The 19023-nt window shown below is 38.2% G+C and overlaps 1 protein-coding gene across 2 annotated transcripts in view; it reads right to left on the bottom strand.

Annotated features, from left to right (window-relative positions):
* PREX2 (phosphatidylinositol-3,4,5-trisphosphate dependent Rac exchange factor 2) overlaps positions 1-19023 on the bottom strand; it is a 225650-nt gene that overhangs the window by 134772 nt on the left and 71855 nt on the right. For both annotated transcript variants that reach the window (XM_039841811.1, XM_039841812.1), the window contains 5 exons: positions 15203-15336; positions 10074-10177; positions 7441-7590; positions 5151-5295; positions 1157-1257 (listed from right to left, as the gene is read on the bottom strand). In XM_039841811.1, coding sequence (XP_039697745.1) covers positions 1157-1257; positions 5151-5295; positions 7441-7590; positions 10074-10177; positions 15203-15336 — 634 coding nt within the window. The remainder of the gene's footprint in view (positions 1-1156; positions 1258-5150; positions 5296-7440; positions 7591-10073; positions 10178-15202; positions 15337-19023) is intronic.

Here is a 19023-nt window from a genome sequence, read left to right as displayed (position 1 = left end):
CTGTGCATTAGACATTCTTGCCTCATTGTCATTGCTTTCTGGCTTTTTGTTTGTTATTTCTTATCATGCTCTGAGGAATGTGACAACTTTCTTGAAATGGTCCCCACATCTGTCTCTCACTCTCACTGCCTTGAGCTTTACACGCATATTGTCAACCTTTTGCGGGGTGCTGGCAAGGATGTCTCACACCCAATCTACAGCAAATCCTTTATCTTCTCCCCAACCTGCTCCTCCTCCTGAATGAAAACTCTTTTCCATTATCCAGATAGAAAGCTCAGAATCATCTGACCTTGCTCTTCATCCTTCCTCTCCCACATCCAAATAGTTATCAAATACACTGTTTCGGCTTTACCAGAACCCCTCGCATGGGCCACTCTCATCATGTCCATGGACACAGCCCCAGTGACACCCTCACCCTTGTACTCCTGGGGAAGGAATGGGCCTCCCAATGCAGGGAGCTCTCTGCAGAATTCACTTCCCCATGCCAGGCCCTACCTCGCTGCATCTGTTAGCTCTAAAGTCAAGTCTGGTCAAGCTCCTCTGCTTAAGAGTGTCCATCAGCTTCTTACTTCCTTGAATAAGCCCAACATACCATACCTAGAGAGCTAAAGTCTTCTGGGATCAGGTGTTTACCTACCTACCTTTCTCACTCCACCCCTCCCAGTATATTCCTCATGAAGTATATTGTCCTGCCACATGAGAGACTCTGTGCTAGTTCCTGAGGAGGCCACCATGAACTTCCCCCTCCCATGCCCGAGTGCCACATAGTATTCCTCGGGATGGAATGTCCTTCTGTCCTTCTGTCCCCGACAGAGTTCTATTCATTCTGTAACGCCCAATGTTAATCCCAGTGGCCTCATGAAGCGTCCCAAACACTCCAGTTAGAACTCACCATCTCTTCCTCCACAGCCCCACAACGCTTACTGTATTTCTAATTCTTGCCCGTGTTCTATTCATTCATTTTAAAGGTAGCAAATATCACCATAAACCCATATTCCCCGAAGCATGGTTTTACATATATTAGGCACTCAAAAGCGTTGTTGAAAAAACATAAGCATCTTATAATGTGAAGAATTACTATAAACTAAACAGATCATTTCATTAAAATATATGCAATTTCTGGCTAAATAGATTAAATAAGTAATACAATAATTACCATGGTGGATGATTCCATTTTCTAATAATGCTTGTCCCAAATGAACACCTTCTTCAGGCCTATGAATCTCGCCAATTTCCAACAACCAGGATACAAATTCACTAAAACAAAAATCCAATGAAGAAGTTAAATAGTTCATTTTCTCCCAGGAAGTCTATCTGTACCATGCATTCATCAAGCAGATATGAAAGAAATCTCAAAATATAAAGGAACATTTACGATGCATTTTGGCATACATTTTTTCATATGTAAAGCCCAGTTTTTAAATTGAACTCTCTTCTACAAAACCCATGTCCATATACATTCAGACTCACCTAAATTATACTTAATAATTATCTAACTTGTTGAGACCTCCAACAATCACAAAGAAATTTTACAGTAGCTTTAATTAAAAGGTTATTATCTACATAAAGGCAAATTGGGACTAAAAACAGATCCTAAAGATAGCTAATGGACAGAACCAGCTAGAGTAATAAGGACTTAATTTAAGAGATAAGACTCTGGAATGTGGCTTTCCAGGCACAGAGAAGCAGTGGGTGTGAAACTCCAAGAGGGAAATAAAAACAAACTGCATGCCCCCTGTGGTAGGCAGAATTCTAAAGATGGCTTCCCACTCCCTATAAGGAATCCCATCGCTTGGTTTTTAAATCAAATCCTAATCTAGGTCATGCTATGAATGAATTTTGCATATGTAATTAAAATCCCAAGTCAGTTCACTTTAAAATATGTAAATTATCCCAGCAGGCCTGACCCAGTGAGTCGAGTCCTTTGAAGCAGAGGCTTTTCCCAGTCTGGTGGCACAAAAGGAAGTGAGAAAAACTTAAAGCATGAGAAAGATTCAGTGTGCCACTGCTGCGTTTGAAGACAGAGGGACCACGCAGCAAGGAATGCAGGCATCTTCTAGCTGAGAGCGTGACCTTGGTCAACAGTGAGCAGGTCCTCATTCTTACAAGGACAAAGGACTCAATTCTACGAACAACCTGAATGTGCTTAGAAGTGCATTCTTTCTCAGAGTCTCAAGATAAGAGCCCAGGCCAGCTCAGCCCACACCTGCATTGTGACCTTGGGAGAGCCTCCAAGCACAGAACCCAGCGTTCCTCCAGAACGAGCTCATCAGCGGGTGCTGTTTCAGGCCACTAGGTAGGCAGCAATTCATTTTGCAGCAATAGAAAAGTAACACTCACGAAAAGACAGAAACGTTTTACTATGCGGTTTTTTTTTTTTCAAATTTTAAAATTACTTGGTAAATTCATTGTTGCATCTAAACTGTCATCCATAAGGAATATTCCAGCACAAAATCAGCCATCAGAGCTGCCGACCACACACATCTACTGTGGAGGTGAGAGGCCAAAGCGGGTTACAGTTTACATCTTTCTCCTTTTCAGGAAGGGGTGGGGCGAGGAGCCCCAGGCATCATAGATAAGAAGGATGATGTTTTGTATCATTTAGGAGCGCCCCAGCCCAGTGGTATATATTATTTTAAGGTCACGTGAAATCATTAAGAAAAGGCTAAATACAGAGACATTTCACAAGGAAAATTTGCTCACCCATCTGTTATAAAAATCTAGCATTTGACTTTTTATATAAACTAATGAATATATTTTAGAATGGTTTTATTTTTTTCCCACAGAGGCCAGAGAAGCAAAGTTATGGAAAGTGTCAGGAAATTACTTTTCCATTTATTTCAAAACCAAAAGCAACATATATGGCGAAAGTCAAATAGCCAAGGAATATGGAATTCTAAATATGGGTGTCTGGTCTAAAAAGTACATTTTAAGGCAGAAGACACTGTTAAAGTGCTTTTTATCCCTCTATGAAATAAGAGCCATGCAAGAGAAAAAAAAAAAATAAAACAAGTAAGGTGAAATCCAGTGTAGCTGTTAAGATCGAGTACTTTGCAAAAAGATAACCTGAATTCAAATCCCGTTTCTGTTTCTAACAGCTGTGTTATATTGGATTAATAAATTTAGCTCTCTAAACCTCAGTTTTTCCCTTGATAACACAGAAAGAATAATAAGCACATCAGCCTCATAGTGCTGTCACAGGATTAAATGAGCTGATAAATGTCAGGAAGCCAGCACGGAGCACGGCACATCGTGAATACTTATTAATGCCAGCAGTTGACAAGAGAGTTGAAATGGTCGGTACGTAGCTAAAGCCCAGTTCTACATTCTGACGTCAGCAGATTCCTGAATGTGTCCAACGCAAATGAAGAAAAGAACACATTTTCAGTACTGCTATAAATTAGGAGAATAGTGAGGACAGGAGAAAGGATAGGAAAGGAAGTTAATGAGTGGCTTTATTGTGGGACCTACTCAAGTAACAAAAAGATCCTGGCGACACACTGCACAAGGACCGTGATGCCATCGGAAATCATCTTGAACTTGGGCTGTACGGAAGAGGGAGAGGCTGTTATGGAAAAAGCCGCCATTAACACAGCCAGTATTTACTGAGTCTCTCCTATGTATCAGGTGCTTTGGGAAATGCTTTGCCTGTCCTTGCAACTTACTAGCCCTACAGCCATAGGAGACATTGTGGGTAAAAGGTTAATAAAACCCTCTGTCCTTCAATAAGAAGTTAACCCAGGGTTAACTTTCTGGCTGTTTAACGAGAAACATGATGAAGGCAGGGTGTCGGCTCATTAGTAGGCAGCCTTGCTTCTGGTAAAAATGACCCCGATGGCTAAATCGCATACTCACAATACCTGGGGAGAAGCCATAATTTGAGGTGACTCTCTTGTAAGTGGACATGTCCCTGTGGGGACCTTGGAAGTTATACCCACGAGGGCATTACAATAAATAGTGTCTTCTTTGCCACATGTGGCTTTTAAGCCAAGATGGGCTCACATCTGCTCTTTCTTGCACAGAAACCATCACGTGGGGGACCACTAACACTAATGACACCAGCTCACAGGCAGCTGTGCGGCCTGCTATGTGGACCACTTCTACCGGAAGAAGAGATTTCACGCTGCCCTGTAAGCACATGGGCTTCCTGGCCCATGTTCTTCTAATAGGGTTGGGAGCTGGTGCGGCTGTGGTGATTTTGTGTGCCTGCACAGGTAATTAAGACAATCAGGTAGTTACTACAGGTAAGCACTGCAATTATCTTTATTTTTAGACAGGAAAGGGAAATTTAACTTTCTGAAATCTCTCAACTAGCCAGTCTGAATGGAGACCATGAGGTCTGGGCTTTGAACTACGAACTAACTACTCCAGTCTACTTTTATTGAGTCGACATCAACATTTACTAGCTGTATGAACTTGACCATGTTAAACTCCATAGTCCCTGCTTTCTGAATCCTTATCAAAGATAAGTATGTATTCTAGGAGAAGTAATGCAGAGGAAGAAGGCAGCCCACAGCCCGGCCTATGTACCTGAGGCAGCCACCCTTCCCTTAGGTCCTGCCTGCTCAACCCAGCAGGGACTCCCACATGCAGCTGTCTGCAGAAACCCAAGGACACAGGCCATTTATGCTAAACAGCCAAGCGACTTTCCCCCACCCAGCCCCACCTGTCAGTCTGCGTGTGGCCCCTCACATGACCCACCGTTTCACATTCTTCATCTCTAGCCCTTCATCCTGAGCCCAGGTGTCAAAATTCTGAATTAACTGGTAGCTTAGACAGTGTGTCTTCAGTTCTCTGGTCTTCTCTGACCCTGTACTCATGTCCTTGCCAGACTCTGTCCCCGACAGGCAAACTCGCCTGCCTGCCAGCCTCTGCGTGACCCCAGCCTCTGTTCTGCCCTTGGGACATGATAAATCAGAAATTATGGAAGTCGTAAGTGAATGGACGGATGCTTTAAGTTTTTTGATCATGACTCCTGGCTCTATGTACATTTCTTCATCCCACTATGGTCCTGGAAATATCGATAGTAAATACATATTCAAAAACCCTTGGGAGAATTTTTTTAAAGAAAAACAAGTAATTAATGGAAAGTTAACATTTGAGATAGTGAAAATATGAAAGAATATATGCCCCCAGACTACCAACCCTACCTTCCAAGAAAGCATTTAGGGAACGTAGTCAGTTTTCTTTTTCTGTCTTTGATCAGATTTCCTTGTTTGCACATCATTTTATAAAGTTTCTCACCCTGTTCAGAGATCATTACCCAGGTATCTTGCTCCATTCCTAATTTTAAACCTATCGAAAATGAAACAAAGGACAGGTAAGTGAAAGAGTCTCCTCATTCAGTCATGCCTTCATTAAAAAAGCATTTATTGCATGTCTTTCATGGGCTGGGGGCTAAGAGTACACAGCTCTGCACAGTAGGGCCCTGGGTTTTCAAGAAGCTCATGGGATACCAGGAAGACAGTCAAAGCAAGATGTCCAAGGCCATATGGCACCTCTGTGCACACTGCCTCAGAGGCACATGGTTTGGCCAGTGGAGGAAGAGCAGCTATACCTCAGACCCTAGGGACCCCTTTGTAAGGCTAGGTCCGTACAACTGGACGCGGTGGCCCTGTAGACATCCTTCGAGGAAAAACTGTGATACAATGGAGGCACCTTCAGAGTGTTCAGAAGTGTTCAGAAAGTCTCACAGAAGGGCCCAAGTATAAACAGAATTCCAGAGAGAGAGAGAAAGTATGCACAAGAGCTAAGTGAGGTGCCGCAGCACAGAGACACAAAGCCCTGGGTTTCGGGAGAGAGGACCAGAGGTTGGGCAGGGTCCTTGTTCACCTTTAGTTTCCACGACTTCATTCCTTAGAAATGGGGGGTAAGGGAGCTGGGTGGGGAGGGAGGAGGAAGCGTCTAAGTGTTTTAACCAGGAGGAGGGGCAGGCAGGATAGTGCAGGAAAGGAAGTCTTGTAGCTTTGGAGACTAAGCTCAGAAGACAAACTGAAAGGGGGAGGGTTTAAGAAGAAGGAGACCATTAGGAGGGCGCTGCCAAAGTTCAGGCCAGCTCGAGCCTGTGTGGGCAGTAGCAGGGGCCACAGCGCAAAGAGAATGAAGTTGAGAACTACCTAGGAGGTGGTATTGAGAGGACACAGTGCCAGGTTAATCATAGGTGTGAAGGCAAGAGAAGAAATCAGGATGTTTTCTAGGCCTTTGACATGAGAACTGAATGGGGATTGGGAGTCACAGTGGGCAAAGGGTTTCAGGTAAGGAGGAGCCTGGCACTGAGCAGGTTGACTTTGGACTTTCAGGTTAAATGCAGGGGTCAGTGGAATACATGAGTATGACGCTCAAGAGAAAGAACAGGGCCAAACATAAAGACTGAGAACTTGGCAGTTCAAACGTAGACATTAATCTGGTGGGCATAGAAAACTCAAGTACAGAATCTAGTTTGGAGAACAGTGCCAAAGCTGAAATCCTGGGAACATTGACGCTTAATCAATGAATGGCACTCACGAAGAACTGTTGCAGAAGAAGAAATATTTGAATTTTTTTTGTCTCCTAGCTACAAAATTTCTTACTAAAATGTTATCTCACAATGTAGGAGACAGTAACATTTGTCAGTAATAGTGAACAATCCATTAATAGAGCCTGTTACTACAAACAGATTTATAGAAAGTTCTTTTCTTCCTTCCTTCCTTCCTTCCTTCCTTCCTTCTTCCTTCCTTCATTTTCTCCTCCCTCCTTCCTCTCCCTCCCCTCCTCCCTCCCTCCTTCCTTCCTTCCTTGTCTTGGGTATATCAATATGCATAGCCATTCTTTAAAAATAAAAGGTTCAATTTGATGAAAAATTCAATTTCAAAGCCAGCGAAACTATCAGCTGTAGCCTGAATGTTTATATCCCCCCAAAATTCATATGTTGAAACCTAGTACTTGATGTAATGGCATTGGCGGGCGCGCGGGGGACGGCTTTGGAAAGTGATTAGGTCATGAGGGTGGGGCCCTCACGAATTGGATTGGTGCCTTTAAATGAGACCCCAGAGAGCTCTCGTGCTCCTTCTGCCACGTGAGGACACAGAGAGAAGACAGCCGTCTGTGGACCAGACTGGGCTTCCCGGCCTTTAGAATTGTGAGAAATAAATTTCTGTTGTTTATAAGCCATGCAGGCTATGTAGTTTATTATAGCAGCCTGAAATGACTAAGACACTATTTAAAAGACACTGCCAGTCGTGATGTAATCATTTTGCTAACTATGTAAGGTTATTCTTTTATTTTAGTAAGTAACAATATTAGAAGCATCCAAAAAGAATTTTAGCATGGGGCTTACAGCCCACAGAAAATTCAAGTGACTATCATACACCTTTTTACTTTCTCATAACTTTTGCCCATTTTCCGCTTTCCCGCTAAATTAGAATGTTCACAAGGTAGAATATGCCCAACGCGTGGACCCACCTTTTCGCCGTTCTCGTTCTTTCAAAATAGCTTCAAACCATTCGTGTTTCTCTTCAGGTGTTTTTGCCATACACACAAACCATTTATTTTTTGCTGTGTTATGTATCTTCCATCCATTAACAACAATGTGTCCGCTGCTATGGAAGTCAGCTGGAAATTAACGGGCAAAGGTAAACGAATCAATGTTATACATATCAATGCAATCATTCAATTCATGAAAGTTCCAAATCCATTAAATTCTTCAAAATATTTTGGCTCTATGTGTGTGTGTGTGCGTGTGTGTGTGTGTGTGTGTGTGTGTGTGTATTAAAGAACATAAAAATTTAAAAATTGTATAAATGTTTATATATTGAATGCAATCAGTGCTCAATAATAGAACGTTTCTAACTCTTAACATTAATGTATTAGTGAAATTGAACTCCCAAACTAATTAACATTCCTTTCCTCTATGTCCAAAAATACTGTTAAAGTTCCTAAAGTAATAAAAGAACTTTTGAGTAATTTTCATATCAATAATCAAGTATTCATGGTGTCAGATTCATTTTGCCTTTCTAATATTCTTTTGAAATATTATTCTAGGTTTCAAAGATCGACTATACTCCCACAGAACAATTTTCGATTACTGAATGAACCACATAATAAGATTCAGACCAAGTGATTGGAACATAATGGGAGTGCATTTACCTAATCTGTAACAAATGGAAATGTACAAACACCCATCTGCTGTCACTGCACATAGGTGAAAAGTACACACACTCTTTAAAGCCACATCATTACATATAACTGCCATGAGTAGAAACTCAAAAAAAAACTTTGAGTATGAATTCACATTTATTGTCTTTTCCTAGGTCTCAATAAAATTTTTTCTCAACTGTCATGCTGGATTTAAATATGTCAACAGAAAACCCTCCACGTTAGCTCTCTGCTTAACAGCTGGTGGAGAACAGCGATGTTACTTATAACCAGCCTTTACTGGCATGATGGTCTGCAAGGCAGATTCCAAGATGGGAAAACATGTGACAAAGGCCTGAATCGGCATCTGTACCAATCGAAGTGACACTTTTATTTGTCTTCCCTGAGAGTCACCATGCAGTAGGGGCGGGTAGACAGGAGCTAAGCCACACAGCGTTGAAGGTGGTTTAGAAAAATGACTTCATGGTATGGTACCTGTTTGTTTGTTTGTTTGTTTGTTCTCAAATGATCTACTTCATTTGGTAAGTTCTGAGTAGAGGCAGACGTGGTTGCTGCTTATTCTCCCATAATCTGATTCCCATATGCTTTTTAGTTCCAAAATCATCATACACTATCTGTGATCAGACTCAACTATTTCAAGGATGCAGTATCAAACGATGCTGTGGAGTTGTAGGGTCTTTAAAAGTTCCATGTTCCATTTGAACAAGGATAGGATTATATTATATATTAGTCTGTATTCTATACACATATATATTTGTCTGTATTATATGTGTATATCCATAATCCCATTCATACTCAATAATAATTTCTGAAAATATAGAGATTCAAACTGACAGAGGATTTTCTCACCCATAAAGAAATTACAGTTTGTTTTCAAAAGGAAGTTTTGTACATTTCTTCTTGCCTTTACATTTTTAATTCACATTCATATCCTATACAAAGTAGCAGAACCTCAAAACTCATGTCAGATAAGTGTCGATGGAAACACTAAGGAAGTAAAAAGCATTAATTCAAAATACACCACAATCCCTCCTTAAGTCCTATAAAAATAGCCAATTGATACACTATAATAAATTGGTGGGGGAAAAAATTAAATTGTTCATGTTCACACACCCTCCTCCCCTACGCTGTCATATTACAAGGCCAGTATCACAAATAAATTAGTTTTGTAAGACAGAATACAAATTATCTGGTGCTAATTTTTGAATGGATTTCCAAGCCTGTACTATGAAAATTACCATAAAAATTAATTCTAGGAAATTCAATAGCTTTCCTACTTAGCTCTTAAGCTGAATATTTGTTATAGCATCATGATCACACTAATATCCTCAGAAAGAATCTTTGAAGAAAAATTATGTTAGAATTCACTGAAATGACAGATCTAGAGAATGGTAGAATGGAAATTTGGCCACAAACTCAATAGATACCATCTTTCTTAAACACAGGAAGTAATGAATAACATTAATATATTAAAATAAATGTGCAAACTTTTACATTTCTACATGTCATATCATCAATGAAATAATTCTCTTTCTATGCTGAGATATAACTATAATATAATCCAAGTTATTAAACATTATAAATAAAAGTATCATCATGTTTAATTTTCAAAAGATTTGAGATAGTTACATATTGGCTAAAAGCTTAGCTCATTTCAAATGCAATCATTTCTTCTGCAGGTTTTGAGCTACATCAATGCAATCGGCTGTCTAATGGAGTCCCTTACTTAGAAAAGAAGAAGCATTTTACCTTTACCTGCCATGTACAAAAATATCCAGTATTTCTATAACATAGTCGAATAGTCCTTTTTCCTCTGACTGCTCTACCTAGCAAAGTATCTCTAAACTCTAATGCAGTGCACATGAATTACTCAAGTGAGAAGTACGTCTTCTGAGGGAGTTTACCACCGGCATTTTATTTTAAATCTACGAATCACTTACCTGTTCCATCATCCACATTCTCCACTTCCATCACTTCTGTATTGATCCGGCCACGGAAAAGGTACCGATGTCCATCTGTAGATGCCTTGCTGTTCTTCAATCGTCTTATAATGGAGTGAAATCACAAAAGTATTAGTCCACTCAATGCAAAATAATGTCAAAGGAATATAATTTAAGCAAATCTTTGAAAAGGAGATATTGATTCAATCACTGATATCAAGGGTTAGGCTCCTGGTGTTTACTTGTGTCTTCCCATTCATAACAGCACTGGTTGCTACATAAGATGTGACTTATATGCCAGCTTTTAAAGTAAACTGAAGATCTGGGCTGAGGACATGATACACGTAGGAAAGTAAATATGTGCTTTTGTTCAATATAGGACCTCAAAGGTGTCCAGTCAAACTGTGAGAGGAACTAATAGTTGGTTAAAATTCCATTTGATTTCTTTCACCCTCATTTCTCATTTTTCAGTAACTAGTTGGTAATTCCCATTTTGCTTCAAGCCCTGGTAAAATTCAGTTAGTACTTACAATCCCTCTGCAAAGAAACTGACTGTGCTAGAGGTGCTTAAGCCTCATCTAGCTGAAATTATTTTTCCTATATGATATGATAACTGTATGCTTGTCGAATAAGTCTCTTAATACATTTACAATCCTTTGAAAAGGCCTTTTTTTAAACAGTTCCAAAATATTCCAAACCTTTATGTATAGCATGTCTAATACCGACCTTTAATCTTTTTAAAAGTTTGTAACAGAGTAAAAACATCCAGATTTACAGATGAACATTTGCAATAATAAATTAGGTAGTCATGTATGTTTGAAGTTGAATGACTGAACATTCAGAAGAGATCATTTTAAAAAACGGGGTATTTTAAATTAAATTAAAAAGGGAAAATTCTAAGGAATGACTCAGGAGGATTAAGGAATAACTACTCATTTAAGAGACTTTAATTGTCCTCAACTATTCACTGACACAAGTCTAGCTAACAATTTAATATGCTGAAATAATTATTAATTTATTGCATAATACAGACACACGTAGCAAGAGCTAAGATGTAAAGGTACACCACCTTCGGGGCCCCCTCTGATCCCTCCTTTCCTTTGCAGTTAGATGCCTGCCCTGGAAGCAGGAGCGGAGACAGGGCGGTGCAGGGAGGTGTCACAAGGTGCTGTCACACTCCCTGAGTTCCTTCTTTGGAAAAGAGTCCAAATTCCTGCTTTTTTGTCTAAACCTTCGTCAAAACTTTATAGTCATCATTATTAAAGAAAACTATTTAAATTGATTAATTCATCAGATCGAACGGTTCTACCCACTGGCCTTCATGACCCTGCACTCCCATGCTCATTTTTGAAAGCAACCTCTAAATGTTCCTTGTTAATAGGCCTAAATAAATGCTATAAATTAGGGATTCAGGCTGGGTAGCTATAAAAGTTAGCGTCAGTGGAGGCCAAAGATAAAGAATGCAGAGCAGACTAACATGCAGGTAACTGTATATTCTCTCAGATAGGAAATCATATCATGGTGTCTTGCGAAAAAGTAATTTCTTATAAGTTGATACATCATACTTAAAATCTATCATATTTTTAAAAGCTTAATACTCTTGATAACAGCTTTAGTCACAGGCCAATCATCATGGCATGAATCCATCATCTGGTCCTATTTTTCAGTGTATTAATGTTCTTTGGGATCCTGCTGTGAACTCTGTACAGGCTTTCTATATTTCTCTTGACCCGCAGATAATAACACTCAATATGAAATTCTAGTAACTGATCAATATGGTAACACTTAGGTCTTTCTGAAGAGATCTTTGGTCTCTTCAGAAAAGGCTCTATTGATGGATAAAGATTGAAAAGCTTATGGTATGAAAGTCATTTTACTCTGTATTGTAGTGTTGGGTATTCCCATATCTTGAGGCTATGATTTCCCTCCTAATTATATGTTTTAATGGTCACCAGGATACTTGTACAGGAAATGTTCACAATAACAGAAAAATTGGAAACAACCCCAAAGTCCACTGATAGGAGAATAATTACGTTGTTATTAATTAAATTGTGATACATTCAACCAATGGAAAGCTATCCAGCAGTTAAGATGAATAAACTATTGCTAAAAACATGGACATATAGTTTAGAAAGCATATTATATATAAAATATAAGTTGCAGATGACTAAATACACTGATATTATCTTGTAACACTCACAAACAAGGCAAACAAAGCAATACCATGTTACATATATATATCAAATACTCCCTAGTACACTATTTTTTTTAAGTACTAGTTTCTCCTAAGATTAATAGCATTAGAAATATGGAGAGCTGGGATGCCTAATTAGCACTTTTCCCTTTAACGAATGTAATTCTAAAATTAAAATAAATTCATCAGGTCCCTGGTTCTTATAATTACAGCATTATGAAAGTTTGGAAAAGCTCTATTTTACTCATAGTTTCTGAAGTATCATTGGGGCTTAGCCGGGACACAGTAAAGGAAATGAAGTATTCTAAAATGAAGGAAACAGATGGTGGATTCGCACTACTGCCATTCAGGAAGGGAACGGACATGCAGATTTATTTAGTGATTTCCATTTCTAATCACTACTTATTTTGTCCACGTTATACACACACTAGGGATATCTGCTAAATCCTCAAGGTTTTAATTTTCTAGAACTTTTCTTACAGTTTAAATTATTTAAATATTGAGGCCATGAGACCATAAATGATATCATTTGTAAACTCCTCATTTTGCAAAAGCTTTGAAGGCAGGCGTATATGCATATCTATATTATTTATTTATATGAATGAGATTGGCTGTAATAAAAAAGTCTCATTCTCAAATGGATGCCTTTAACAATAGAATGTACAGATGTCAAATTATAATGTAAATCTGAAAATTATATAATTGTATTAACCAATGTTACCCCAATAAACTTAATTAAAAAAAAAGTAGTAAAAAAATATAAGAACTCTAAAATATCTATAAACAATAATAATAATTGCATCTAGATGGATGTGTTAATTAACTCAACAGGGGAAAACTGTTCACAAGGTATTATATGTATCAAATCATCATGTCGTACTCTTTAAATATCTTAAAATTTTATTTGTCAATTATATCTCAGTAAAACTGGAAAAAAATAATTGCACCTAAACAACTTGATCACATTACAGTTTTTTAATGAGTTACATACAAGTAAAATTAATAGCCTCTTTTACATCCTCCTAAAGCCTATTTCTATTAATCCCAATCTTGCTATTGAATACAAAAAATTTAGAAGAGCATACTAGAAAAACTAAACAGGTTCATTTCCATGTGTGATAAAGAGCAAGGTTTTGAAAAGCTCATTAAGAGAGAAACAATTTAATTATATTTTGGCTCTAATCCTAACCTGTCCCCTTTTATCAAGGTACATGGTACCATTTCACAGAAACTAATGTGTCCTAGGCACAGTTAGAAAGAGGCACATAAGGCTCAGGAAATTTCCCAATGAAGTACAACTTTACCATTTTACTTAATCAATCTGCAAAAAATGTTCTCAAGAGTTCAGGAAAACATCTTATCAAATAAATACCTTTGAAGAAAAAATTATATCCATGCTTTAAAACGAATATTACATCAATAACATTAACGCATAACATTATTTAAACTAATGATGGTTAAGCTATGCCAAGAACTTGCTTGGGTTTCACTCATTCTATAATTTATTTACTTATTCAACAAATATTTCTTAAGTGTGTATTACATGGCAGGTCTGCTCCAGTCTGGGAAATAGCAGTGAAAAAGCAGCAAGACCCTTGTTCTCACGGACCTGACAACCTCATCTTATAAAGGTAGCAGAAAATAAGCAAAGAATGGAGGAAATACCAGCAAGCACTTTCCAGATATCGCTAAAGGCTGGGAGGCTACCTTGGATAGGGTGGTCAGGGAAGATATTTCCGAGGAAGTGATATTGAAATGAGATCTAAAAGGCATGCAGAATCCGACCAGGTCAAACTCAGAGGGAAGAGCATACTAGGAAAAAAGAAACAGCCAGGACAAAATGCAAGAAACAGAATTCTTGATTTCCTCTCCTAAAACTGCTCCTCTCCCCGTTTTCCTCCATCCACTTTTTCCTCATTTCCAAAACCTAAGAGTTGACCTTGGTTCCTCACTTTCCCTCACGTCCAGCCCACTAGAAAATCTCATTCGTTCTGCATTTAAAACATACAACAATCTCTCTAAGTCTCTCCATCTACCCTAATCCGATCCACCAGCATCTCCTCCTTGGGTGACAGTGGTTGTTTCTTAGCTGGTACCACATTCTCACGGCTCCACATTTATGCTCCATACTTTTTACAGTAGAGAAGAAAGTGTTTTAATAAGGAAGATGTGCTCCACTAAACTAAGTACTGCTGAGAAAACAAGCCAAACCCTGAAGAGCAGAAAAGTGACCGCTTAATTAGAAAACATAAAGGTCCCTGGTGACTTTGACATGAGCAGCTTAGTGGAGCAGACTGGGATGCTTACGACTGAGATTTTGGTTTTTATAACTGTTAATGTTGACAAAGTAAAGGGATGACCATAGCACAAGTGGCTCAGGTGTAATGAAGGAGAATGACGTTGCAGGTGAAGACATTGAGGGCTTTTGGGTCCAAATATTAGATCATCCATGTGAGCTGTGAAAACACCAAAAATGGTAACCGAAGGAGGTTGGGGAAAAAGTGATATGAGCTAAAGTAATCACAGAATTCATGTGCGGCAGGGAGATATGGAATAAACAGGGAAAGGACAGGAAGTTAGTCCTAAAGCAGCGAATTTCACATGTGCTGGGATTCTCACAGGAAGAGAAGGAAGTGGCTGGGACAAGGCAGTAGGAAACGAGAAGACACCCTTACCTGTCCTACAGGGTCGGAGGTAAATGGGTTAAGAACAACAATAACAAAGTTTTTCCTCCAGAAGATTCCTGGGAAAGTACTGTCATAGAATGACAGTCACATTTCAGTCAGGTTTCATGAGATGAAGAGAACAGTCATAGAACAGACTGAGACTATGTGGAATTTTACTGATGAAATCGTGAGTTCCCGTGGCCACAGAGAAAAAGGTTAAAACTGTGAGAATGAACAATTTTTGAGGCGTTACCTGTTTATCACCTTACCTGTGTTTTCTTTTGCAATACACCAGGAGATTATCGAAAAGGAAAAACACTCGCTCTTGAATATTTCCAGAAGAAATTTTCAGTAAGACTCCACACATTAGCATTTCAGTGCAGGTGTCAGTAATGTTGGACCCCTGAGTCAGGAAAAAGGGAGATGACATCTGATTACTTGAGAGAAACTTTCATGGTAATCCTTCTTCTCAATAAGAGAATATTTGTTTTTATCTTAAGAGGCAATATATGGGCAGGATAGAAGTTCAAACAGTTCAAATATTTGTACACTGAACATAGGTCTCTTTCCCTTCCAGTCTCCTCCTGGTCAGTCTCAGATGATACAACTACTGGCAAGAGATTCTGTGTGTCTTTTAGCTGTTTTATATATGTATGCGTCCATACACATCTATAATACACGTTACCTGTGTTCTTTGGTTTGAAATCTTCCCCTTATTAAAGAACACAGGTAACACGTGTTCTTTATTCCCTTCCTCCTCTTTCTCTTCCTTGGTAGGGAAAAAGAATTCGGTGGACACATGGAAAAGAATAAGAAATTGCCTCAACTTTTAGCAGGTCTCAGTTGGTATATTTATACATACCCTAGGACAAAGAGGATGGGAAAAGAAGAAATAGAAGGGAAAAAACTATTTAAAGAGAGCAATCTTCCATAGAGCTTTCACCATAGTTATTAAAAGCTGGCACACACTCATTCATCAAATCAGCCTTCACAGAGTGTCTGCTGAGGTCATACGATTAGAGACAAAACTGATTCTTAACCTTCGGAAGTCGAAAGGAGCCACAAGAAGGAGGGAGCCTGGACCCCTGAATCATCAGCAAAGGAAATCTGCTCCCTGAGGAGACCGTCCACATTGGATAGCTGTGTGAGCGAAGCACAAAAGTCTATTTTGAGCCACTATAAACTATTTGTCTCTATAACCGAAACTATCATAATCCACTCGCTGTGTTCTGCAAGAATACTTCAGTTTTAAATATATCTGGTCTCTTTAAATCTAGGAATAAATTTCTGATTCTTTTTAAATTTAATGCTTTAATTTTTATTTTTGATATTTAAAACTCAGGACATTAATTTTAAATTTCATACTTCCAACATAATGATTGACACTGTTTTTCTGATTCATTATAAAAATTTAAATTAAAATGACAACTCTTATGACTATAATAAGAAACTTCCTCACTTTCTCAAAGGGAAGTTAATTAAGATAGTGGTATTGTGTTAATTTGAGTATCTATAGTATGACACATTTTAAACTTTGGACATTTCCCTTTTCTCTTCATCATAAGGGTAGATATGTAAATAATGTACTGATATATCACAGAGTCACAAACCAACATTTGAGAGGTGAGGGGTGAAAAATTATTTTTAAAGAATAAGAGGGTTTTGCATAAATCGTTAATTTTGAACTGCTCTAAAACCATTACATATAATGTAATATTTACATATACATATTTAATGCAGATTCTTTTAAATAATGTTTTTATCCATATGATTCAGAGTCCTGCTGCCTTTTAGCAATTCCTTAAATTATAACCAAAGTAATATACTTTCATCATCTAGATGATTTTTTTAATGCACATTTCCCTTTAGGAAGCTACGTTTATTATGTAAAGTCAGAGACTGTTTGCAATGAATTACACATATAGGATTAAATACAGTAAAACCACAGCTAGGAATTTACAAGTGTAGTTCTAATCCTGACTACTTTGATTAGATCGGGAAAGGAAAGCTGACTGACAGTTCAAGGTAAGAAGTAATCATAAATAAATAGCTGTGACCAGTGGTGGGAGATGTACTCATCCAGGCCCCTCTCATTCCAAAAGCTTCTCTCTTTCTACCCCAGGCTATGCAAACCTATCTTATTATTCCTCTGTCACCACCACCCCAGCAGCGCAAAAGGTGAAATTCTGAGGGAAGTCCACCCTCAGAATTTCTGAGTATGTGTTCGTTAGACAAAGGAAACAGTATCTGTGATTTAGAAATACTTTTTCAAAGACTGAATTTCTAAACACCACAAGGTGTTCAGTTTTAACAATGAGGAAGTGAAAAATCTCACATGGTACATTTGGGAACCATGAACCAGAACAGGATGCTAAAGAGGACTTGAGAACATTGAAGTAGCAGAATAATGAAACAAATACTGTCATCTAAATGGACACAGGTCTGAATCTGTCATTAACCAGAAGAGCCAAGAGTATCCAAAAGTAGTGAGAAGCCACTAACAATTAACACGTAACTACAATGTAATTATGTCTACCTTTTATTACCATTCAACCCACTGTGTGTCACCGTCTTAGATGCTGGGGACCCAGAGCTTGAGACGTGACCCCTGCTCCTAAGAAACGCATACACTAGAGGAAGAATCAGATACGTGAACACAGAATTAAATGCAGTGTGATCATTGTAATAATAGAATTTAATTAAAATGAGAGTTACCATGAGTTAACAGTGACGAATATCAGGGATGCCTGTGTTTATAATTACATATGTTTAAAATTAATTACATAGCTCATTCCATGTTGTGGTTCCAGGTTTAAATCTTTCTCCAGTAATTAACTTTCTTTGTCAAACTGATGAAGTACACCATTTAAATATCGCCTTCCAATATGGTTAAGAGATCAGTCTGAGTGGATGGAACACACAGAGACTTCAGTCATAAAGACTGAGCCCGAGCAGCCTGTTTTGGTAACGCTCACCAACAGCTCTGCTTCTGGCGTGTGCCTCATTTTACAAGACCCAGCAAGAAAATAAGAATTCAGAATCTAATTTGTTAAGTTGAATAATATTTGCATCTATATTTTGAAATATATAATCGTTGCCAATTATATGGTCAGCATACATGAAAAATTATTAAATTTCAAAGCATCATTACAGCATTTAATGTGAAATCATGATGAAATTCATGAGTAGACACTTGTTAAGTGCCAAAGTATGGTTTCAGAAAATGACAATAGCTAGAAAAGGCAATCAGAAGCATGTGTATTATTATGGCTTCTTTTCTATTTTCCAACATTTTTTCAGACATTAAAATCATGACTTATGAAGAACTGCAGTAATAAGAACAAATCTCCTCTCAATAAACTCAAGAAAAATCATGTCGCTAAACCATATCTGAACTGTTTGAAAGGGTAAATCTTTTTTATGTTAACAAGGTATCTCAATATAAGTTCTATAAGGGTTCATTACTAATTCTTTGCAGCTATGAGGTGGTAGAAATCCTTGTAATAGGAAACTATCCACTGATTATCTGACCCCATTATCAGCAATCACCGGGGTCTATCTCATTCATCTTGTCAACTGAATGTTGAATGTCGAATTCAGAAAAACACAAACTGACTACAGAGAGGAAACCTCAATCTTGGGGAAGATGGAAGATGACACGAGGCCTTGAAACTTCCCCACTCACATGCAATGCATCCACCAAGATCTAGCAGAGCTGGACCCATTCGCAGTGGAAGGAGGGAACTCACAAGAATGTCAAGGAGATAGGGTGTTTCGTAAGGGCACAGTTTCAACACTGAAGGAGTCTCTTGAGAAAATTAATGAATGATTTAAACATTCTTTCAAAAAAATCTTTTAAAAATACTATGAAAGTCAAATGTGAAATGAAGAATATCACATCGTTTTATGATACAATTTTGTCATAAAATGTATGCCCTCTCCAAAAAAAGCCTCAGCATCTGATTCACTCTTTTTGAGATTCAAATTATTAACTGAAAGTATAACCTAAATTCTGTTATAGATTAGATAAAACAAACTAATAATACAAATTTTCATTTTACCAAGATAATGTCCCAATTGAACTTTCCCC

This window comes from Pteropus medius, unplaced genomic scaffold (assembly GCF_902729225.1).
Source record: "Pteropus medius unplaced genomic scaffold, Ma_sr-lr_union100, whole genome shotgun sequence".
NCBI classification, from domain to species: domain Eukaryota; kingdom Metazoa; phylum Chordata; class Mammalia; order Chiroptera; family Pteropodidae; genus Pteropus; species Pteropus medius.
The sequence above is the reverse complement of the archived record's forward strand: the minus strand, read 5'-3'. Positions and strand labels throughout refer to the sequence as shown.